Source organism: Balearica regulorum, chromosome 8, assembly GCF_011004875.1.
Source record: "Balearica regulorum gibbericeps isolate bBalReg1 chromosome 8, bBalReg1.pri, whole genome shotgun sequence".
Lineage (NCBI taxonomy): Eukaryota > Metazoa > Chordata > Aves > Gruiformes > Gruidae > Balearica > Balearica regulorum.
The window spans coordinates 7,682,916-7,708,185 of record NC_046191.1 but is presented as its reverse complement, the minus strand read 5'-3'; the positions used below and the strand labels follow the sequence as shown (position 1 = coordinate 7,708,185).

The 25,270-nt window shown below is 40.4% G+C and overlaps 1 protein-coding gene and 2 long non-coding RNA genes across 4 annotated transcripts in view; 2 read left to right on the top strand and 1 right to left on the bottom strand.

The window, feature by feature from the left end:
* Positions 1 to 2,255: 2,255 nt before the first annotated feature.
* On the top strand, positions 2,256 to 4,955 carry LOC142602728 (uncharacterized). The gene is made up of 2 exons (XR_012836498.1): positions 2,256 to 2,382; positions 4,097 to 4,955. It is a non-coding gene; the product is annotated as an uncharacterized LOC142602728 (long non-coding RNA).
* LOC142602727 (uncharacterized) lies at positions 2,286 to 19,388 on the bottom strand. 2 transcript variants are annotated; one of them, XR_012836496.1, is made up of 8 exons: positions 18,115 to 19,388; positions 12,545 to 12,771; positions 11,064 to 12,436; positions 8,103 to 9,609; positions 7,972 to 8,064; positions 7,130 to 7,336; positions 3,433 to 3,528; positions 2,286 to 2,400 (listed from the first exon to the last, which is right to left on the bottom strand). It is a non-coding gene; the product is annotated as an uncharacterized LOC142602727 (long non-coding RNA). The 2 variants fall into 2 exon arrangements; XR_012836497.1 differs by lacking the exons at positions 2,286 to 2,400; positions 3,433 to 3,528 and having other exon boundaries at positions 6,895 to 7,336; positions 11,081 to 12,436.
* Positions 19,389 to 23,948: 4,560 nt separating this feature from the next.
* RNF11 (ring finger protein 11) overlaps positions 23,949 to 25,270 on the top strand; it is a 31,715-nt gene continuing 30,393 nt past the window's right edge. Inside the window, exon 1 of the mRNA XM_075759437.1 lies at positions 23,949 to 24,618. Within this exon, the coding sequence (XP_075615552.1) occupies positions 24,496 to 24,618 (123 nt within the window). The 5' untranslated portion in view covers positions 23,949 to 24,495. The remainder of the gene's footprint in view (positions 24,619 to 25,270) is intronic.

The window sequence follows — 25,270 nt, the reverse complement described above, 5'->3', positions numbered from 1 at the left end:
AGTTTTCTCAGTTTATGCTGACCACTTTATTGTGTCACCTAAAATAACTGCAAATGGGTTCAGACATAACTTGTACAGTAGATCCCAGTCCCAAGCGATTACTTACCCAAAATACAGACGAGCGCATCTGGCCGGCTAGCTGGTCAGCATCCTGACAGCTTTATTAAAGAAGTAAATGCAAGAGGCATGGCTCAATCTGATCTTTAAATTCTGTGTCTTCTAATGCTTCAGCAACTCTTATCTTTTAGATATTTAAACCAAATATTTAAGCCCTAAAGGTATCTCAGGTGTTTCAGAGTTATGTCATACCACTCAAGCAAGATGAGGAAGCTTCTGAGTTATCCAGCAGTGACAAGGGCTCCAGGACTCCGCACGGTTCCTTGCAAGCGACAGAACTCATGGGATTTTAATGACAACGACTCGTTAGAGCACTTCAGTTGAAACATATACATTTCCACTAAAAATTTAGCGACAAATTGCTGTTATAAACTCAAACAAAATCAGATACATTTGAGACACGGCAAAATGAAGAGACTAAAGTAACTTTTACAGAATTCATTTCCTCTGGATATCTCAAGCTAGTTACAAATCGTATGGCAGGCAGAGTCGGGTATTTTCATTTCCATTGTAAAAGATCCTCCACAGTCACGATTAAGAAAGGACACACTGATTTTGATGTCATGTAAAAGAGTGATGAAATATATTATTTCCCACGTAAAATAGACAGACATTAGAACTGTTTTTTTGAAGTCGTGAGACATTTTTGCAGGCAACATCTCTTACTGCTTAATGCAAGCCAACATCTGAATGAAGTGCAGAAAGATTCACACACACTGCAGCTGTGTTAGCCACGCTGTTCAACAGAATACATGTATTTGTTCCTTTCCAGTGACTTACACCAATACATTTAATTATATTAAAGGTAAAGTTATTATTGGTTTATTTAATAAGTAGACTTATGAAGAAAAAAAACACCACAGGGGTTGATATCCTAGTGTGTTCCAAGCAGGGATCTTTACCTGACCTTTGCTTTCAAAGCCCTGATCCCAGCAATAACCTTTGACAACTTGCGTAACACTAAGTACTCTAAGTACTACTGAAGCTGCTGCTTTGTTAAACAGGATATTACAAGTTTAAACTAGGGATAGAGATTCTTATTTGGGAAAATACTGAAGATCATATTCTGAACTAAACATATCTTCACATTATCTTGTAAATCAAAGCTTACCTGATCAGGTGACACTTCCAAAAGAAGCAAAGGCTTATTAATACTAACTTAGAGCCATCAGCCATCAGCTTATTATTTCAAAATTTTGCTATTAGGAGATCTGACGAAACTAAAGTTCTGTTCAATGTTAGTTTGACTGTCAGCACAAAAATTTCAGACCAGTAGCATTTATAAATTCACAAAGACAAATCTATTCTTAATGTTAAATAATATAGATAGAAAACAATAAACAGCTTTTCATGAAATCATGAAGAAAATCACAGGGCTTTGGGCTATTTTGTGTATGTGTTTATCCCATCACCATTAGATCCATTAGTAAGTCAACATTGTACATTGCAGTGTTTGTTTAGAACCTCACTCATAATTATCATTTCAACAAATCACTTTACACAGTATAGCATGATGTTATTGATCTGCTACAGTATTTCAAGCTCCAGGATTATGAACAGGAAAAGTATCAAACAGCATCAACTCTAATTCTCATTTTACCCCACAATACATTTGACATCATGCTGCAGTATGATTATAGATTTAGCTATGGCCCAGGCATTTGTATTTTTTGGATTATTAATTTGTTTCACAGTTCTACTGTTACTTTTCTTACGTATTAATACAGGCAAGAATGTTTCACAATATAAAACTCCCCAACTGTTTAGCTGGAAGGCCTTTTGAGAGAACATCATATGCTCTCCTCTAATTATTCCATAAAGTTAAATCTTTGTCTTATTTTCTCTTCCCTGGTAATTTTCCATTGTTGGGAGGAACAAGAGGAAAACTTGATACCAATTTAAATCTATTTTCCTATGTGAAACAAAATAAGAAATAGGCATAGCATGCATAATATGTTAACTATGTTTTGTCAGTTAGTGTTGTCTGTGGAGAAGAGGCTGGCATACAAAATCTGATGGGTATTCTCTCCCTCTTCTGTACAGATCCATAGCCCCTTCCAGGAGGGACCTTGGGAGACCCCTGACTTGATCAGTAATCTTCCTAAGTGCATAGATGTGTCTGAAGCCTACATGGTTATGAGAAATGGTGAGAGAGGCTCAGCGAGGGGCCTCAACGTACGCTACCTCCAGCTGCAGAATGAGGATGAACCCAAATCCCAGCTCCCGGGAGCAGCAGCAGGAACGGATGCCTCTTTTCAAGTCAAGGTTGGAGCCAATCTGTTCCTGAATTGCAAGACAGGGTTGGGGATGTCGAATGGAGAACAGAGCTGTTCCTGAATCCTAATATTAGACAAGCAGGCATAGAAGGACTTCAGGGAAATGGGTACGGTGGGTAGACTTTCTTACTGAGATGAAGAAATAAGGTGAGATTTTAGATGGGATAATTTCCTTGCAGAATACATAATCTGGCCTGTTAGATGGAATTACTACCCACTCACTTGTTCTCCTTAACAGAAACCTGGTACTGTGGTTTTGGTGACACACTGAAAATTTATTTTGATCTTTCTTGTATTTTCAGATGGAAACACACTGTATCCTTCCTGATCTTGGATTAGAGTCCATACTGGTTTTTTTTGTTTTTTAATTGATTAAGAATAAAAGTTTATGTGGATTTATTTGTAAATGCTGGTTATGGTCCTCCTGTAATGAATCAGCTTTTTTCCTAAAAGTCTTGCTAAATAGGAATCAGGAAATTGTCTATTTTCTCTTGCAAATGACATATTATGTATGTTTTTTGACAAGAATAAAATATTGCTTTTTAAACAGGAGTGGATGTTATCACTTCAAATTTGCTTATATGTATTTCCTGTGCTTAGATATAGCCTAGCAGTAACAATACCACAATTACCAGAATGTATACTCTATAATGTAGTCCTGTGTAAATCAACACATAGCTGAACGAGGTGCACACATCCTGCAGGATACCACTGCCATTATAAATTGTTTCCGGTTAACACTGTGCGTCTGCAGGATGATTTCTGAGCCGTGCTCAGACTGACTCCTAACTTCGAATACTGGAAGTTACCTCCTTCTAATATTTAATGGGATCTAAATATAGATTTAGGTATAGACATAGAGCTAAAGCATGTTTTGTCGTGATTGCCTAAATGGGAAATCAGAAAAACAGACTTAGAGGAAAAACAGGTTTGATGTTTTAAAAATACTTACGGGATTTCCAACAAGAATGCAAAATCATTGCAAGGGCAAATGTTCAGGATTTCAATTTGGTTGTTAAGTTACTAAAATAATGCATACCTGAGTTTTACACACAGTGGAGACTTAAATGTATGATCTCAGATGCCCTGCTATTCCCTTTAGAATAGAGCATAATTTCTTCTCTATGTAAAATACCTGGAAAATACACATTTTTGAAAGTAATTTTATGAAATCAGAGAAAAAGAAAAGTCCAAACCAAAACAGAAATATATCATTTTAATTGCAACACACATGGCAGCCATACACTCAGAAGAATCTTACAGGAATACTCTGACCGCACATCACTGTCGTGATTCAGTTAGTCCAAACTAACTGGACTGACTGACTCAAAAATTAAATCTAGTTGACCTGTTCAGTGATTTTGAACTTTTAGTTAGTTCTCCGATTCCGACTTTTCCAAACAGATGTTAAAACCAATACAAATTTTTAAAATACTGTAAACCACTTTAAAATATAATTTTAAAAAATGATCCTTAAAAAAAAAAAAAGAGGTGGCAGTTGTGTTATTTGACAACTTTTAGAATTGGACTTAATAAGCCTCTAACTCTCATTCTGCTTCATAGCTGGGGATCAGATCATCTTTCATGGGTATATATAATTTCTGAATCCCTTAAACAAACTGCCTTTTTAACCATGATGGAAGAAAAAAACCCCTACTACTAATTTTTACCTGTATATACTAACCCAGCTGCTCTCACACCAGGTCCCTTTGTGAGCACTTCATACCCCTTTGGAATAAATCACATACATTATCACGTGAGAGGGCAATGGGGAGCCTGGCTATCCCTGGCTGTAGGAAAAACATCTGAGAACTAGGCTTTGGTGTGCCATAGCCACACTGGGGTGACTGCATGGAAGCTGACTGAGCTGAACCTGAGGATGAACTATTCTGCTCGTCCGGATTTGGGCTGACTCCTGCGGTACTGCTGAAGCGAGCCAGACATACGTTTCCTCGTGCTCTCCGTGAGAAGACACATCTGTCGGGCACGGTGTTTGGACTCGTAACCCTGCTAGGACATACTCAGCTCTGCTGGTCTTGGTCTCTACGGATCCAGTTTTTCATTCTTCATCGGCCTCTCTACTTAACCCTGAGCTGTCTCTTCATTTTTGTACACGCGTTTGGACGGCCACAGAGGTGTGGGTGTTGCTCCTTCTCAGAAAGCAGACAGACCCAGCTCTGCCTACACGAGTGGTTTAAAAAAAAGCTTGCAATCCTGTGACGTCATTAGAAATGTGGATATTATGCTTATAAAACAATTACTAATTCTTTAATGATGCAGATACTTTAGTCAGTTATAAAAAGCAGGTAGAATTATCAAATTATATTTGTCTTATTTATTGCTAACTTTTTAGCTGTGGCACCACCTTGTGGACATTACTACATGGAATGAAAAGTTGACTAGTGGCAACAAAAGCAACTAAAGCAACCGAGCAGGCGTTTTGGAAAAAACAACTATATTCACAGATGTTTTGCTAAAGCAGAGTAAAATAATAAGATTAAAAAACTGATTCCTAAAAATTCACTTATGAAATAAAATGTATAATAAATATTGTCATCAGTGTACTCAGTTGCCTTTGCAGTTTTTACCGACTCTTCTGAGCATCAGCCAAGAAGAGTGGTAGCCTTCAAAACTATTTTTGTTCCTTCTTGATTGATTAACTAGCAGCATCTGAATCCCAGTTCTGTCGTTGCTGTGCAAACAGACATGACTTGTGCAAGTATCCCAAGCAACAAGACTTGCAAAATCAGAACTGTAATACTGAACACATGGAGAAAACCTTAGGTCCTACTCCATAAATGTAAACTCAACAGTGAGATTAGTGTCCAAGCTAAGCCACAAGAAAAATAATCTCTGACAGAGATGAACTGGTGGATCTTTTAAATGCTTGCTGAAAAACGAAACAAAAAATAAATTTAAATTCCACTCTGTTGGCCGTTAGATTCCCAGAACAACCTTTCACAGTTGAGATAACAGGCTGTTACTGTTATGAGTACTCTGTCTGCTGTCTGGACAAATCAGAAAAGCACAGACGAGCCAGAGTTTTAAACAGAAGATCTCAAAGTTGTGTGCAGCATGTATCCATCCTGTGTGTGCCTATCTGAGTAAGCCTGGGAAGCATAGTATGAAACATTGAATTGCATTTTCTATTTCTATTTCTATCTCTTCAAAAAGTAACTGCATACAACTTGTTATTTACACGAGCATAAAGTGAAGGTGGAGAAGAAGATGAAGACTTGGACCAAGTTCCTCCCCTCTTGGATCGTCAACGGACTATGCTGAACTCTGCCTGGGGATCTCACATGCATAAACCCAGCTGGGGATGAAAGGATGCTGAAATCGGGGCACAGACCCCTCATTTCATGTCTTGCCTTCAAATATGGACTTCTGCAGCCCAAACATTGCAGGCCCTTCGACTAATACTGACCACACCACAGTCCCTCCCCAAACCCTCCTCAGTAGTATATGAAAGTTTGCCCACTGGAGCATTTCCATTTCTAATTTAACTCTTGACAAATATGTAACGATTAAAGCAAGGCACAGAAACACTGAAGCCTTCAGCTGAGAGAACTTCTTTTAAGTAGCTCAGTTGATTTTTTTTTTGTTAGACAGCATCTCTTTTTAAATGAAGTTTGCGCAAGTTTCTTTCTTCTCACTAATTCTGGATTTTTGTGCAGGCACAAACTTTTCTCAATTAATCATTATAGTGACAGGAATAACCAGTAAACCAAGTTCTTGGCTGGCAGCCTCAGAGGCTGCTCCACAACTGCCCGCTGCCCTCGTGCCGTTTCTATCTGAGACGGAGTGTGAGCATCAGAGTTCACTAAATTGAACAAAATGAATAAATACAGGTAGTTAACAAACTTACTTGCTTGACATCTAAGGCAACTCTTAGAAGTGGTCTAGCATTTGAGAAAACCAAACCAGTCTGGGGAGCAACCAAGCACAGAAAATCTCAGAGTAGCTAAAATGATACACTGAGCACTGTCAACCAGGGAAGCAAACCCATCTCCAATGGCGTTTGCGGATCTTACCCAGGAGCTGTGGCTTACTGGGCTTTGGTGACATTATTCACATGGATTCCACAACCTACATCCTCCTCTATTCTTAGACTTACATATCTTTAGTAAAGGAGGTAAATAATCATTGTTGCCACCCACTGCTGCATAGTCTCGGAAGAAGAGGGATGAGGAGTACAGCTAAGGCATTGGCATGGCCTCTGAAGACTCTGTTAGCTAAAAATAATCCCATTTACAGGTATTGCAGCAAGAAAGAAACCTAGATTACAATGAAATTCAGAGTCAAATTTACTCTTTGTTGAGTAACTACTTTTTATAATAATGTTCATTGTTGGAGAAGTTGCCAGCTGAAAAATGAAGACTGGAGTGGATTACAGGAATGGAGTTAAAATAGCTAAAGCAACCTCTGAGGTAGTCCATTCCATAATAATGTCACCCTGAAACAGGTTATCAGGAAAGATCAGAATATACATCCATATAGATTTTTAGAAAGTTAGTTTATTCAAATGTCATGTAATGCAATTAAATATATTGTTCAGTATAAGGTCTATATTAGAAAACATTGGAAAAACATCTTTAGCTAACATAGCTAAGCAGACACAGAGATGGTTGGACCAAATTAACTTTGGAATTAATGAAAGAAAGCAGAAAATAACAATGTACTTTTTAAAGGAAATACTTCTGTGATTAATGATGTAAAATGATATGATGTCATACCTGTTTGCATTCCTGGGCCATCTGAAACAGAACAGTCTGAACACAGTGGATGCTCTTACATACAATAATGAATAATGTTATTTTCACATTAAGCTTTTTAACTTTTTTTGCTTATGTAGATATTTTGAACCATTTATCCTTCATTCTAGAACAGACACTACTCTTGTTGGAACTGGTGTCTTTCTTTTGGGAATAGCAGTATTGTACCTGTACCAAAAAACATAGAGTAAAATGTCATTTTTTCCTTTAATATCTCATAAAATTAAAATATCTTTTAAAACATGACAATGACAATACAATTTTTACAATGTAGATATTTTTAGAATTCTTGGGAACTAAATTTTATTTTGTTTATTCTTCAGTAAACAACATTTTCTTTATTTTTCTTCATCTCAAAAAGATGAAGCACTTTACGCTGGTAAAATTGTTTTCCTTTAGTATCTTCATATATTAAATATGAATAAAATAGTTATTTTACTTTTTGTGCTCAGTAATTCCCTAGTATAAGTGCACTGTTTGGAAAAAATATAGGGCTTCTAAATTCTTAGTGATTATTCTTAGAGATTGACTATTAAAATTCTTTTCAATTTAACTTAATTACTTGTTTCTGAAAAAAAAAAAAAAGGCATTTGCTCCCCTTTATTCATACTGAGTGCAGAGATTCTCCTCCTCCTCAGAGTACCATCAATGTAATCCTGTTCCCCATTGCAATTAGTTGCACCATTGCAGCCTTATTAATGGCCCTGGATGTATCTGGATGGATGTTTTCACCCCAAAAATTGCAGCAGTGGTTACCGTAAAGCTGGGGTGAGTAACAGAGACTGTGCCAAGTCTATTCTTACATTGAACTCGGTTTATAAAAATGTCTTATTTCTCATCTTCTTGAGCAAGTGAAAATGTTATTTTGTGTCTGTTCACATTCAGTTGATTTGCTTCTAGAAAGGAAGCTAATAAGCTGCGTGGTAAAAATAACCCTATATTTCCATAACAGTATTTTCTCCAGAGACTTGGAACTCCCCTGAATGTTTTCATTTTCCCTTTCCTGAAAGTCAATGAAGTCGTTATGGCACTATATTAAAGTAATTTTCTTTGGCTTTCTGCAGGAACTGATTTCTTGCTGAATTAGCATATCAACTGCAAAACCAATTTCCACAGCACTGGTGGCCTTACGTCATTTTACGTATTACAGAAGCTGGACAGAAACAGTTTCAGAGGGCTGTAACAGTTTAAAATCATTCAGCATGAATCCACTTACTAAACTAATACATGCAGGAGACAAGCTCCTGAAATTATGGTGCTAATCTGTATGGCTTTAAGTCAGATTTCTGCATTTTTAAATGCTGTACCCACCAAGACAGAACCGCAGTAGGTATTAACACATTAAAATGGGATGGAACAGGCAGAAATCTGGTCAGGCTGGAGAAAATCCTGGGAGGGAGAGAATGCGGGAGAAGGCAGCCAGCACCTCGGGGTAAGATTACGGGGCACATAGCCCTTGCGTCCGGGAACAAAGGGGGTTCCTACCACAAGGAGGGGAGAAAGGCACCAAACGAGACATGAAAGATTCAGGAGGTCCTTCAGCAAGAGAAGAATATTGAGGTGACATTCAGAAAGCTTGCAGAAAGGGATGGATAAACCCAGCCTCCTCTAGTCCAAATGCAGAACCTATTTGGTCTACAGAAAAACAAAGTGAGCAACTCTCTAGCTATCAAAAGACAAGGTAATATTGTCGTTATTTAATACTTTTTCCAGCGAACGAAGGTTGCTTATGCCTCTATGCTTCTTAGACATTAGATTTAATTTCCTGTATTATTGAGAAATGGGTGACTTGGAGTTATGCCAGGCTTGCGTAGATATAATAGGCTATAAATTTATAAAAGGAAACCAGTAGAAGCAGGAACTGCTGCTAGAGGTGTTAAAGTAATACTCTCCCCACCAAAAAACCCATCCCACGCAGAGAATACTGCAATCAGAGGAGAGCGGCTGTAAAAGCATTAAGTCAGGGAAAAGTGGTGGCAAAAGATGGCAACTTATGACTAAGTGTATTTGACCTTCAGATGTTATTTATGTCTGAAGACTTAATTTTGTGGTTTCAGGATGGGTTCATCCATAGAAAATTTTGATGTCTTCTAAGAATTATCACAGGTGTTACTTATGTATTTATGTCTTGGTCTGCCAGACCCAATGTGATTCCATATATTGATAATAAAGAATCAGGTTATTTACTTATTGTTTCATTTGCTGAAGTTCAAAAATATAAAATCAAATGCTCTATAATCTATTTATTTCCTAATACCTTGTGCAACATTCCTCAGTTTCTTGTTTTCCAGAGTGCTTCCCCTTTTCCTTAGAGGCAATATGAAAGACAAAGAGTTTTCAAAAGGGGGAGGATCCAGGAATTCTCAACACAGCAAGTTCGTTCCTTGGCATTTTCATGATGAAAAACCACAGGTAAATCTTTCTGTTGCTACTCAGCTGATCTAAAAAAATATACTACCTTTGCCTTTCCATATAAATCCTGTGTCTATCAAAATATGAAAGCCATTTTTGAATTTCACTTTTGTTCTTATTCTGAAGGTGCTCTAAGAATAGTTACAAACTAAGTGCCATAGAATATGCAATGTAATTATATATTTTGATTTTACCTTGTTCAAATTATGATATTTTCAACTCCTTGAGACATAGTATGTGCCTATTACTGAAGTAGTATGTCAAAATACATTGCAATTTGTTAATATCAGTACTAGTAAGGAAAGCAAGCATGTAACAAAACAACAAATGAATTCTGCATCATGAAGCACCGAATATTAATTTCTAGACTAAAGTATATGGTAAGATTTTCCAGAGCAAGATTAAACTAATAGGTGTTCAGATAGAGAGAGGCTGTTACCATCTGCAGTCCAGCTGAAGTGAGAGATCATTATGGGTATTCAATGTCATTGATATATGACACAAGTCACTTCTATATTTGTATTTTTAAGTCAAATATCACTCTGATGAGACATTAAAAATACTTAGCAGCTCCCATTATGCCTTTTCTGGGACGTAGCCATCTGGATGTATTTCTAGGGTCACAGACGTTACTTTCTTTAGAATTTCTACAGTCAAATTTCAGCTAAAACGCTGACAAGACATAAGCAAACTGCTTCAAATATTCACAGCATCACTGAGGTTGGAAGCACCTCTGGAGAACATCTGGTCCAGACCGTGCTCAAAGCAGAATCACCCAGAGCAGGCTGCTCGGGAGCTTGCCCAGTTGGGTTTTGAGTATCTTCACGGGTGCCAACTCCACAACCTCTCTGGGCAACCATATGACGGATTGTCCAGTCTCTTAACCACCTCCAGGGCCCTTTCCTGCACTCGCTCCAGTATGTCCATGTCCTCCTTGTTATGGGGAGCCCAGAACTGGGCACATTACTCCCACTGAAGTCTCACTAGTGCTGAGTAAAGGAGAATAATCACCTCCTTTGACCTCCTGGCAATGCTTTTGCTAATGCAGCCCAGGATGCTGATGGCCCTCTCTTCCAATACATATGTTTACAGATACAGTAGAATTTTAAGGACATGATTAGTTTTATATTTCCAGGCCCTGCAATATATCAGGGAAATACAAACTATATTATTCTGCCAATACACGTTTTATGTCAGTATCAGGGATTGTATTTATGCTCATTACATGCTTTTCCTAAATAACTGGCCCATTAAAAACAGTAGTTTGGGATGACTATATACTGCCTTGTAAAAAAGTCTGTGCACAGATTTCTAAAGGTGAAAACCTCTAACAGTGCAAATCAGGGTAACTTCATAGGAATGAAGGCATCTTGGAAAAGCGCAATTCTAAAGAACAGGAATTCTCAATTTCATCATGTTGTTAGTGTTGAGATCCAAAGATAGCAGATTAATTACCATTATGTTTAACTCACAGATTAATTACCATTATGTTTAACTCACAGATAACCTTTTGTAGCAGTAACATCCAGCTCATAAATGTCCACAGTTTCCAAATGCACTCCATATTTTTTCAGGAGCCAAAAATCCAGTTCTCCCTCATGTATTCCTGAGAACCTTCCACTTCCTCTGCAGCTGCCACAGCACAACTGTGGATAATACATTTATGTATTGACAACGGACAAATTTTCTGTGGAAAAAGGTCCACAGACTTTCCAGTGGGTCCTCAGACAGCCTAAAGCAATGAGATGTTCTATCAGATTTGTTTGTCTTGGCAAGGAAGAGAGCAACCTTGTTCTTGAAGAATCTACATTTAGTTCCTCATCTATAAACAATTTTCATCAGTTCTTCCATCTGTGGCATATATCTTTGTTTGGCAAACAATGTGCAGTGTTTCTTGTTAGACATGTCAAATTGTTTCTGTTCTGCATGAGCTATGATGACTTAAAGGACCGAAGTTTCACGTGGTGGAAGGAGTTTGTTATCTCTGAAGCCAGTGGCACCCTTACTGTCTGGGTTGGTCCATGATTTCTTTGCATTTCTCAGAGTCTTTGATTGCAGAAAACAGGAACAATTAAGCAAAACAGAACTCCTTGCCATTAGTGACATACATACCTCTACATGAGCCAATACGCAGTCTAGCTAATGTCCTTCTACCTTCTGGAATAGTTTAAAGCAGGATACAAAATATTCTTCCAAAAATACACAAAGTCCTTTCCGTCCTTTTTCCTATAAAGCTAAGCCAAAAGCCCTGGGAAAGCCTTTCAACTCTTCAGCTAACATGCTCAAAACAAAATTGGGAGACTGGCAAAAACCCACAATATAATTAGGACAATGCTGGGAGTCAGATTAACATTACAAAAAGTAAACACCTTTCATACCACTCCTGGCTCCCACATATCAGTGCTGAAGGGAGATTAAAAATCAGATGCTAGGAAGCAAAGTAGCTCTTCCCAAAACAATACTAAATTAGCCCAGGTGGCCACAACCTGCACGATTTTTCATAGGCTGACATTCAAAGTGCCTCATAGCTGCCTTTCAGTCTCAGAGATGTTGAATATCTTTCTCAGCTTTTTCCAATGCAGACCAGATGTTGTATTGTGATAATACTCTCATGGGCCTTTTACATTTTGACTCTCCATCAGCTAGGGATTCAAAGAGACATTACTTGAAAAACAGGAACCATAAAAGAGCCAGGAACTTATAAATTAAAACATAAACATTAATTTGTTTTCCAAGATACAGATGTCTTTTGTCAGTTCAAGCCTTGATCTCTCCACCAGTTAAAGGCAACAGTTGTTCTGTGGAGGCATGCACTGGAAATTAGCCAACGGGCATTAACTTTTGGTTCTGATTGAACTGGAGAAAATTTGAAACAGAAACACAGAATTAAAAGTTGTGAGAGTAATTAATGGCTGATGCCATTTTAAAATGTTCATGACATTAATACCAGAAAGAGTGTCTTACCATAAGGAACTGTAGAATTATTGAACCTTTTGAACAAGGCTCAGAAGAGTTTCAACTTGTCTTTGGTGATGGCAGGGGCCTTTCCTCCTCCCTACCTCGCTGATCTGTTTATGCACAGGGACCAGGATCTGTCTCTGGGGAAGTGGATCCCACGGTGGTGACTAACGCAAGTGGCAGTGGGGTTACAGCAATGTGGCACCACCGCAGCTCCGGCAAAAGGTATGGGGCTGGAAGAGGAAGGGACACAAAGCAGAAACAGTGCAGGTGCAGAGTAGTGGAACAGGCTGATACCACAGACATGAAAATGTAAGTAACGAACTGTATACTTTAAATAACTACCGTGGCAAAATACTACAGGAACTTTAGTATTGTTCTTTAATAGTTCCTACAGCACTGTATCCTTGCAGAAGTTAATTGCCAAGACAAAACTCTGCCTGGTCAATGAAACGTGAACTTTGGTATGAAGGATTGGCTCTGGTGAGTTTATAAAGAGGTAGAGCAAAAGCTTTCATTCTTTTGATTAAAAAGAAGAATCCGCTCGAAACATAAGCCACCTAGCTGCAAAAACATACACTGCTGAAAATCAAACATAAAGTACTATGCTAAAATTACATACAAAATTTGGAATTCAAATGTCATTATGGAGGCACAGATTTAAAAGAACACTTTCATATGTTATGAACGCAAGTGCTCAGAGTTCAACTGCATATATTAATTTTGGTAGTAACATAAGACATCAAGCCTTGTTTTCAAACAGTCATTGAAAATCTGTTTTAATGCTAAATCACTGATATATTGATTACATCTCTTAACATTTTTATATCAATAAAAATTTCATATGCAAAGATTTAAAACAGTAGAAAGGCAAGAGGCAACCAAAGAGAAGATTTACAAAAATGTGCATGATAAAGAGATAAGGATGAAGACTTACTTAGTTTCTTTTTTAACATGACCTACATGTGCACTAATTTTTTATCTTTAAAAAGTACCAATTCACAAGTCACACCTCTTCATTCCCTTTCACATCAATTTTATACACCTACACAACTCTTCTGCCAGGGGATTACTGCAAGTTTACACTGAAACTTTGAGTTCCCAGTCCTGCTGTATTTTCTTGATAAAAATCTATTAGTACAAGAGATTCCTATTACTCTGTGACTTTTAGCAATTAACCCTGTTTATGATACACTGCAACTGAACATTTTATCATACATATTAGCAGGGGAATGTAAAACAGATCACTCTTCAGTGTCTTGATGTCATTAGTTTCTTTCTCATATGGGCATATACAAGTACCTAGAATGTCAAATACAATCTAATATAAAAACTATCACTAAATGCTTGCCCTTGTCTTATATTCCTCCAGAGACCTCTGCTTTTACCAACACCGGCTTTTTCTAGAGCTTTCTGCTCAGAGTAAGGAAATAGTCTGTCCTTCACATGAGAGGTTGTCCTTTCTCTGTACTACAGTGAATTCACTTGGTGGAGCAGGGATTCTGAGCAATCATTATTCCCTCCCTGGACACCTCTGGAATAAATTCTTGCTTTCCAACACACTCATATTACAAGCTTTATATATTCATTTTCTTTTCCTAGGCTACAGCTTCTTCTCTAGATTTCACACCATACTAATATCTGTCTGTACTCCTCTTGTTGAATTGTTCATGCTTCATTATTTAAGTGCAGGGAATTCTAAGTAGCTGTTCCCACTTGATACGCTCTTCCCTGGAGGGGTGAACTAGCATCTGCTGTTCCCTGTCTCTTGAGGAAGAAACACCTTCACAGAAAGGAACCCCGAAGCTCCTTTCATGGCTTCATTTCACACTAAGAAAGATTTTTATTTTTATTGCATATGCTGGTTCCAGCAGAATTTGCTCTCAGGAAAAAATGTTAGTCCTGTATATTACTAAAGTCTTAATATTCCCTTCCTTAAGGAGCGGACTGAGGTAAAAACTGAGAATATGCATTTTACTCAAAAGTTTTGCCCTGGCTCAGACAAATCCGCAAAGATGCCCTTCACCAAAAACACAGAATCTTATTTCGAAAGAGTCTTTGAGTTGCTATGAGAAACAAAAGGAGTCAGTCAGGAACTGCTAAGCATCCACAGGCATTTCTGTGCATTTTTTAACAATATGCTGGTAATGCACATTTATAGTTTTATCCATTAATTTATTAAGAACAGTAACCTTTTTAGATCTATTTATGTTATGAATGAGTTGTGTTTATGAAATTCCCAAGCTACTGAAGGATGAAAATCTAAGTCTTTAGATTCAATATGAAGTAAACAGTTATCTTAAACTAAACTGTAAAGTGGCAGAAGTAACACTTTTACAGGTAATTTTAAGTATTGCAATATATTGTACCTGATATGTCTTTAAAGTGAAGATTTCATCCAGACTCCTCTTGACAAGAACTAGAAAATTCTTTCCTGGCTTTGTGAAGTCCAGATCATGAACTTTTGTCCCTTTTTTAATCACTGTGCTTAGTCAGATATCCAGCACCCTCTGTTCTCCTCCCACACAGTGGCTGGTATGGTACCCTATTCACATACCAATTCCTTTTTACTCTTGTCATCCCTTCCAAGCAAGCCACTCCAAGCAAACTTTCCCTGGGTACGCTACCTTCACAGAAAAAAAACTAGCTACGTTTTCACTTAGGGATGTAGGATGTCTTTCGAAGAGTAGATTGGATTTAAGCACATACCTGCCTCCTGCTTAAAATTCACACAGATCTAATTTGCAAATTCAGCAAAGAGCAGCTCATTTCTACTATCAGCACTCAAAATTCCTACTGGGATCATTCTAAAACCTTAAAATAAAGATCATATTCTCATATTCATTATGTTTGTTTCTCGAGAGGTTATGCTGCTCAAGACATTACTCTTTTTGCATGGAGTATAACTGTCAAATGCCAACCTAAGAAGTCAAAAATGGAGCTACAGATGTTTTATCACGGAGGCACTTCTGTTGAACTTTCCCTAGATGTCACTACACTTTCTGGCTACTTTAGTATAGCCTTTATTATTAAATTGAAAACTATCATATAGTTTCCTAATTTCTTCATATAGAAGAAATAGAAAACTATCACATAGCAACCCAATTTCTTCAGAGTGGCAAAAAGATATTCTAATTATATGTACATATCACTCTATATAATAGACTATATATAATAAATTCTATTAATATCATACTCAAATTTGAACATAGCTTTTATCACAGACTTGTTTTCATGCTCTTTTTACCTTCCTAAGACTCATCCTGCCAAATACATTGGCTCATTGAGTCTGGAGTTGCTTGCCCTTTTTCATTACTTTGTGCTGAAACCAAGTTATCCCCTTAAGGATATTCCCAAAGTTTCCAGATTCAGTTTTCATACATACTTTGCTATTCTTTCTGTCTTACCATTTTTTCAAAGAATATCCTTCTGCTCTTAGATGATTTTGTGACCCAAAGACTCATTTATACTATACAAATGCTACAGAAAACTGTTCTGGGAATTCAAGGTAGGATTCCAGCTTGTTAGTGTTTTAGCTGATTCAGACTTAAAATAGAGCTCTGGGGACATCATCCTTGTTTCCATCCCTGTTTATCACCTCTCTGTCATTCATTATTTCTTACCTGTGGAAATGGTCTTCAAAAAACATGTGCTAATTTCTACACATGAATGACGTTTCCATATTGCCCAGCAATATGAAGACTCTCCAGTTTATTTCCAAGACTACCAAAATATCTTCAGATTTTCTAAGTATTTCAAAATCTAAGTTGTGCTGAAGTAGTCATTGATTGGTTGTCCACAAGATGGGGCTTCTACAACAGAGATCTTTGTATCCAACTCTAAGATTCTGATGCAAAAGTTATGAACGGCATCAGAGTTGACAGGAACACTTTTAGCCCATACCTTCAAATTTTGGCACAGGAACAATCCTCACAAAAGGAACCCCACTCCCCATTTCTCATGTAAAACCAATAATCCCTCAGGAAATCGCAACAACAGAAAGTGATTTTACCTTGTCCTTAGCCTTGCACTGTGCTGGTGTACAGCTTATGACTCAGAGGCAATACACACCATCGCAATCATCCTGTGCCTTGCAGAAATTCTGTAAGGTCATCTACTTCTACATGAGCTTTGGTGGGAAAGTACGCAGTCCAAAACAGCAAGTGAAGCGGATGTTGTTTTGAAACATTTCCTAATCAATATGTAGTCTAATATACGAATTTCTAAAGCAGTCTGGAAGTCCACTGTTAGGATGTTCCTGTTAAGATGATAACACCTCCAAAAAACAGTTAGAGAATAACTCCACAGAGTCTGTAATTTCTATGAACTTAACTGAAAGAGGGAAAAGTTTGCTGTTACAAAAACTAACTGTAGGCATGCGCTTCAAAATAAATGAAAAATAATTTGTTCTTAGACACAAGAGTTTTGAAATATTTTTTTCAAAACAATAGGAATAGACTTACAGTATCTTTTGCTGGCCTGTTTCAGTTTGTGGGCAGTGTTTGTTTAATCAGTATGTGATTAGTTCTGCTAAAAAACAGGCCTCCCTCCTCTTTCATCAGGTAAATAATGTTAAACAATTGAGATTTTCATGTCTTATAGGAATCTCCACACAACCAAAACCAGGACAGACTAACTGGGATGGTTCAAATATTTTCTTGGACCCCTTCTCATAGCACTAGAGAAATCAGGAAGACTTCATTTATGATCATTCTTGTGTTCTGCATGATGTAGTTGTTTTCTAGAAATTTTTGCAAGCAGCACAGTATTCCGTCAGACAACAGAAGTGTTTGTGCATGCAAAAGCAAATACTGGTACAAATTTCCAGCCTGCTCTCCCTCCAAGACAAGGGTGCAAACACACAGACTATTCAAAATGTAAAACTGAATCTTAAGAAGAGGAAACACTTCTGGCCAGATGGTAATATCCCAAAGACTAACTCCTCACTGGTGCCAGAGGCAGTCATTCACAATCACCTAATACTTTTGGTACAAAATCTTCAGTGGTTCCTCCTCACATTCCTTCTGTTCAGTCTCCAGTAACTTGTCTTCTGCAATTCAGCTAGCTAAGCTGTCAGAGACCAGAGTTTCAACAGGAAGTCCGAAATAGTACCCTTCAGAATAATCATCTGGAGAAGCATAAAGTAAGAAAATCTGAGTAGGCAGGAATTACCCAGAGAAGTATAGGGAGTGACAGTGAGCTACAAACTGAAGTCAATGATGTTCTATTATGAAAAAGGAAGCATACTAAGTTTGATAAATGGCATTTTTGCACGTACTAAATAACCTTCTCTTTACTCAACACTGAGGTTTTAACTGGAGTACTCTGTCCAGCTTTGGATGCCACGCTTACTGAAAAGTGGACCAAAGAAAGAGTCTGCAGGACAGTGAAATGAATGGGAGATTTACAAATTGTGATCCATAAGGAAAGACTGAAACAAAGCAGCATGGTAACAGTCCTCAGATAGCTAAAATCACTGCAACAATGCAGACAGGACACATAATAAAGAGTTTGACTTGTAGCAATCTTAGATACTAGGAAAAACTTTGAAATTGCAAGGGATTAGAACACAGTACCTACAGATGTCATTCAGTATCCAGAAACAGTTTCAACAGTTTTCTGCCAAGGAATGACAAAGACATAGGCGATCTTGGACTGGGACAGAGTTGTATGTCAAAGGGTCACACTCCATAGGTTCTCATGAATCTTTCCATGCGTCATTTTATCACTCTGTTATTGCAGAAGACCTATAGCTACCTACAGGAAGAAAACAGAGATTTTAGGCTACAGGAAAAACAGTGAAAATCAAGAGAAACAGGAAGACAGGAGAAGGTGAAGAAGAGGTGTTTTAAGTTGTGCAGCAGAACGCATATTTAACTTGGACCAATGACAAACGGCCAAATTGTGTTTCAATTAGGAACAAGCATTTTGGATACTCCCTTACTGCTGCAGTGAACTGAAGGCTTTGTGAGGAACAAAAAGTTTCCAAGATAAAAGTCAAATTCAGATGAAACAATATCATGTTCAACTTCATACTCATTAGTTGAAGTAATTTTGGCTTCTGGACCTGCTACTCCAAATATCTACCTTTTCCCCACATCTTGGGCAGAATATCCCTGAACCCACGGTGATGGTACCTGGTGACTAACACATTGGCCACTGGCAAACTCTGGACAGGGCTCGTTCCTTGCAAATTCAGGAAGTATTTACACACAGCAAAAGTGAAGAAAGATCAACACCTCAACTGAAATTTAAAATTAAATTAAAATGTATTAAAAATAAATTAAAATTTAAAATCTTAGTTAAAACACAGATTTCTGTGTATTGAATAACCACTATTTGTTGAACGCCAGCCCAGTACTCAATTGTGCCAAAGCCTGTCAGGGGGACGTGTCAGCAAGTCACACTCCCGCTCAAACACAACTAGTTATCCTGCAGTAACTGTGATTCCTTAATATTCCTCTACTGGGAACTTCACCACTCATTCTACTTACCCAATTTTTTACCTACTGCCATGTTTTCTCACTGGCATTTTCTAAGGATACAAGAAAGAGTGAGAATTAAAATGACACAGCAGTAATGCATCTGTTGTAAATCACCCGAGGGAAATGAAACAATATAAACCAGTCTGGAACCTTTTGGGGCTATCTGTATATAATCTAGTGCAAACCATTCCTGAGACATTCGATCTAACATGCCTTTCAAAGCCTTCAGTAAGCGAGATTCCCAGGTAATAATTTCCAGTGCTAAACTACTTTTGTGGTTTGAAATAATTTCCTAATGTCTACCTTAAATCTCCTACTCCAAGTCCATCACCTCTTGCCCTAGATCCACTGAACATGAAGAAAAACATCTTACATTTTTTAAGATCATTACCACTTTTGCCAACACTTTCCTTTTCTTTAGACTAAACAACCCCAATTCTTTCAGTCTCTCCTCTTAGATCATGTTTTCTAGGTCTCTGATCATTCTTGAAGTTGAGACTGTGGTAATACGTGGTACACTGAGGAAAAGGAAAATTGACTCCTACACAAAATTCACCGTGAAGCTGGGTGACAGAGGGTTTATTTGAAGAGGTTACTTTTGTATGATGACTGTCTCCTTTGTTGTTTGTTTTTTTAATGCCAAAATGCACGTCCTTTTTCTTCTTTGTGACATACAGCGTAGGTGCACCAGTGCACGGAGTAGGTAGGCATTGCACTCCTTGGTGAGAAAACATTTTTGATCTGGGTAAAACAGTTATTATGGAAGGGAATTTATTTCTGCCAATAATGGAAAACATATCCTTAACAAGAGGGTATCTTTGGGATAAATTAATGTAACTGGTATTTGTGATACCAGGATAATTTAAACAGATGTTTAAATAATTTTTAGAAACATGAGCAAAATGCTGCATCACAAAGTGCATTTCAGGGAAATATATTAGTTCCATAAATGCTTTCTAGTGCTGCATTCACTGTCTCTCGGAAAACAATATACAAATGTAATATATACTGAGAAATGTCTACAGTTCAGTTAAAATCAACAGAAAGTAATCATGTGCATTTTAGAAGATGCTATGTTCTTTATAACCAGATAAATTAACTCAGTCATTCCCATAATCAGATTCACATGTATAATAGAAGAATGTCATTTACCTCCATTCTCCAGAGGCCTTTTTTTCCAGAAAAAGGTTTTAAAATTGTAATGCGTCTCATGCACCAACGTTACCTGAGCAAACAGTACTATCTCTGAACCTATGGGTACCATGGCACGGAAAGATTGCACTCAGAAGTTCACTGGGCTTCTGTACTGGAATTGAGAAAGCAATCTTATCCAGAAGAAAGATAAGACATAATAAGAGAAGATAAGTGCTAAGAAAATAAGCCTGATAGAGAAAAAGGAAGTGAAAAAACTTTTCCATGCTGAGGACAGAAAAGGTCTTTCAAAAACTTTTTTTGAACATGACACATTAAACATAGCCAAAATGTTGTCCAACAATAACATGACCATGGATCATGTAAAATGAAATCACCAAAGGCTCTTTTTATCTATTAGGCAATTTATTATGTCAGTTTTGCAGAGAAATTATTAACAAGAAAGACTTTTCACATAATCAGTGTTTTTTAGATTTTTAACTCAAAAAGAAAGGGATTTTTCAGTAAGATCTCTGGCTAGCTCCTATGAGCCTTAAGAATGCAGCATTATGTAACTTGCCCCCCCTCATCTCAAACCTCACAAAAATAAAACATAAAACATTCAACTGTTTGTATCCTTTAAAAACATTTTTTGTTAATTTCTGTTTTGTTTTTAAAAATACATTTCACTTAGGAGATGCTAGCTGCCCAAAAACGCTCAGAACAGACTTGTGTATGACATTGTCGTATCGAGACTTACCAGAACATTAATCCTGTACACTGACAAATTTCAGACTACCCTGTTTCCATTCTGACAACAGATTATAGCCTACTGTTTAAATGTTTACAGGTAAGAAAAAGTTTTGTGGACTTAGGTTGCCAGTTCTGTATTATTAGTCCCGATACAAATGTTTGTATTTGCATTCATCTTTTCTACCAGTAGTATCTGTGCAGCCCTAAACCACTACATGGCTCTTCCTTCCATCTACAGGATCATTTTAAGGCTCTAGGAATTCCAGTCTGATACTTACTTGTTCCCCAAACTAAGCAGAAGTGAAAAACAGAACTGAAGCCATCAGTTAAATTGTCCTATGTTTCTGCTAGGGAAAAATCACATTGTCTTAGAAAAAAAGGACCATATAAAACCTATTTGTGAGCCTCCAAATCTGTATGGAACAAGGATTTCCTACAGCATGAACAGCTTATGAACAGGGGCGTGTGTTTTGGTCTATACTCTATTTGGTCCGCGGTCACCTCTGTGAGTCATCTGGATGTGCAAGGATCACCTCTGTGTCTGCTTTCACAAAAGTAGATCCTTCTAGGCAGCCTCTGCACTTACAAAATTATCTACAAAATGCAGGTAACAGTGAAGCTGACCAGGTCTGTTCAGTTTTCTGTAACTTAATACAATGAAAACAGCTAGTGTGTTCTCTACAAAAAAGATTCCCACCAAATGGTTATTGAGCAATAAGGACAACCAACCTCTACCTTGAAAAGCTCTTCAGCTGCTTTCTTGTCCCCAAGCTGCAAAAAATGTGGTAGCAAAAGGAGTAGCCTCACAGACATACCACAGCATACATGGGGATATTCAAAGACAACATTGATGAACACAAGAATTTTTCCATTCTGCATCTCCTGGACCGCTGTACAACTTCTGACCTGGCGGTACAAAGCCATTATTAACCACCTACCTGACATAACAGGAGTGAACGGCCTACAAAACCCAGTGGCTTAAACCATTCTGACTTCGAAGGACTCAGTAATGACTGGTAGCTCCCCTTTCAAAGCCCTCACAGGTGCAGAGCCTGTCATGTTGCAAAGCCAAATGTAAAGTATTGCTTCCTCTTTGGTCTCTGTGAAGTCCCTCATGAAAAGTAGATCTCTTCCAGCATTTGGTAAGTGTCCATCTTTTAAACAGAGACCAGATTTGGAGCATCCTGTACCTACTAATGGGAAAGTTTTAACTGGGTTTAGCAGTTACTTCTTTTGGAGATCTGACTCAAGGTAAATAAAGGCAACATCTAGACTGTGGCACCCCACAGTGTGTCCCAGCTGTGTCCTGACTGCGTATCAGGATGAGACCAGAGACCCACGTTTGCATGCTGGTTTCCAAAGAAAGGAAACCTTGGTGTTCCAGCCAGTGAGGAGGCACCACATGCTCCCACAGGACCTCCACGCTCTCCAGGATCAGGACTGCAGGGCACACTGCGGCACACGCCTGTGGTCTATACTGAGCTACACCAACAACACAGGCTCAAGCTCCACAGAGAGAATAAACCATGACATGACAGCTGAATAAGTAAATAATCTTGTTCCCAATGCTGCCACTGCACAACCGAAAATACCAGTAAGAGAGCTGGAGTCTCACCACCAGGTTCTCCCAGCAGACAGCTCTGACATTGCCTTAACCTTGAAATCATGACTGGGTGAGACAGTGGTTTGCTGGATCCTCTCCAACAATTACTTACCTAATTTTCCTATTAAACCAAGTCAACACACTCATAGGATAAACACCCAAATGACCAAGTCATGTACAAAAGTCATTATTATTTACAGCAGCTCGTTGCAAAGCCTCTCCATCACGGGCAACACTCACAATTCACAAACCATTTTTATTCTCAGTTTCTTAAAAAAGCCTAAAACTGTGTTTGAACCCCATAAATGCCAGTAATAATTTTTCTTCTGCTACAGATTTTACACAGGGGCTGTTTAGGTTATCCATTGTTAAGCAGCAAAACAAAATCCCTAAACAGCAATAAAATGAAATCTTCAAGACAGAACTCGCATGGAGAATCAGCAAAAAGTCTGCTCCCAGACTGAGAGGTCCACTACAGGACCTCTCAAATGCTTAAAGGTTGTAGAGCCAAATCCATCAGGGTGGACAACTGGATACTTTGACCTAAGATGGAAGCTCTAGTGCAAACTAGGACTGACATGGATCAGCAGAGAACTTGGTGATAAAAAGTAGCCATGCTGTACTGCTTTATGGATTGCACTTTCTAGCTGTTCTCATCTGCACCAAATTTGCTTCATTTTAAAAAATACTGTAACAAAAATGGATTTTTAAATATATTCCATGGTCTGAATCTGAAAGCCTGGGAGGGATTTTGAGGAACTGTCCCAGATGACAAAACTGGAAAGAACACTTAAAGGATTATCCTGTAAGTAAAAAAAATGTCGTTCTCCTCTGCGCAGGTCTGTGCTAGCATGCAGACGAAGTGAAAGAGGGGCATTCACTCATTTGAAATTTGCATTTATCTATACTTACATCCAAGCACGAGTAAATTTTTACGAAGGAAAAAAAAAGGAGCTAAATATATGTTTTATCTTAGCATCTGCTTATCACGTAAAAGGCCCGAAGGCTACCTTCAGAAACATAAAAATGATACCAAAAGTGCCGGTTGCCTTTTTTTTGCTCCACATTCAGGGTTCAGTACTCTGCCCCTACAACTACAATCCGTGCCCACCCGAGTAAAAGCAGCGATCAGCACCAGAGGAACCCCCTTTCCTCCAGGAGAAACAGCCCAGGGCTGAGCCACACGCCGGGGAAGGACCCTTGGCCTCCCACAACCCACCACCGGCCAGGGTGGGGTGGTGCCTGCAGCCGCCTCGGAGGGGCCGGAGCCCCGGTGCCACCGGCCGAGCCCCACCGCCCGCCCTCTCCGCCGGTCCGGGGCGGCCTTTCCGCCCCAGCCGCGCCGCCATGCCCGGAAAACAAACAAAAACAAAGCGCTCCCGGGGGTGGAGCAAAGCGGCACCCACCATCTTGGGGGCCGGGGGGAAGCCCACCGCCCCGCAGGCGGCGGCAGGCGGACAGGACCCCCTCTCCGCCCCGTTGCGCCTCGTCCCGCCGGGGGCGGGCAGAGCTCCCCCCGCCCCAGGGCCGGGTGCGGCGGAACGGGGCCTTGCGGCTGCTAACCTGGCCCGGCGGGGAGGAGTGAGAGGAGGAGCCAGCGCGGCCTGTGCGACAAAGCCCAGTGCGCAGGGAGCTGGTGACCGGGAAGCAGAATAGCGCCAGGCTGCCGTGGGGCGGGCGGACCCCACCGGAGCTCGTTGCCCCACGCCGCCCCTCCGGGGGGTGGGAGGCCAGTCCTGCCGCCCCCCCGGCTCGGGGGTCGGGGCGGCTGCGGAGCAGAGCGAAGCGGGAGGCGGCCGGGCTGCTGCTAAGCTGCTTAGGGCCGGGGCTGGGGCTGGCATGAGCCTCCCCGGCGGGGCGGCTGCGGGCTGCGCGCTGCGGCGGGGAGGCTGAGGGCGCGGAGCCGCCGCCGGCGGGGGCTGGCGGTCCGTCCCTGAGGAGGAGGAGGAGGCGGCGGAGGGGGAGTCCCGCTCTCCGGGGTGAAGATGGGGAACTGCCTCAAGTCCCCCACCTCGGATGACATCTCGCTGCTCCACGAGTCCCAGTCGGACAGAGCCAGCTACGGGGACGGGGCTGAGCCGGATCAGGAGCCGCCGCCGCCATATCAGGTAGGGGAGGGGGCGGGGAGCGCCGCGGAGGAGGCTGGAGGGGGACGGCAGGGAGCGGGGCGGGCAGCGGGAGGCGGCGGGGCCCTGGGGAAGAGGGTGAGGAGAGGGGCGCGGGGGCCGCGGCGCGGGGCAGCCGCCAGGCCGCTCGCCCTGAGGGCCGGGCCGGGGTCCGCCGCTGATCCACCCTCCCCCCTTCCACCCGCCGCCGCTCCTGCGCTGGGCGGCAGTCCGAACCTCTCCCTTTCCGCTCACGCGTACCGCGGGGAAGCGCTTTATCTCTTTATCTCACTGCTCGGGCCTCTCGGCAGATAGGAGGCGAGGTTCCGGCGGCGGCCGCCGGCGGGGAGAATCGGGCGGGCCGGGCCCGGCTGGGAGCAGGAGGGGGTCGGTGCCGCCGCCGGGCAGGGGGCGGCCGCGGGGTCGCGGCAGAGGAGGAGGAGGAGGGGGGCAGGCGCCGGCCGTCTGGCCGGTGCCGCGTCCTTTGTTGCCTGCCTGCGGTGACATCACCGTCTGGCGTTGCGCTGCTGGGGTGACGCTCCGGGACGGGGACCGCGGGCGCGTGCGGTGCCCAGGCTTTGTCCGGGCACATCCACTATCGCCCCGGCTTTCCTCCCATATTTTTAGCGGCATCTGATCCCCAGTAAGTAACTTC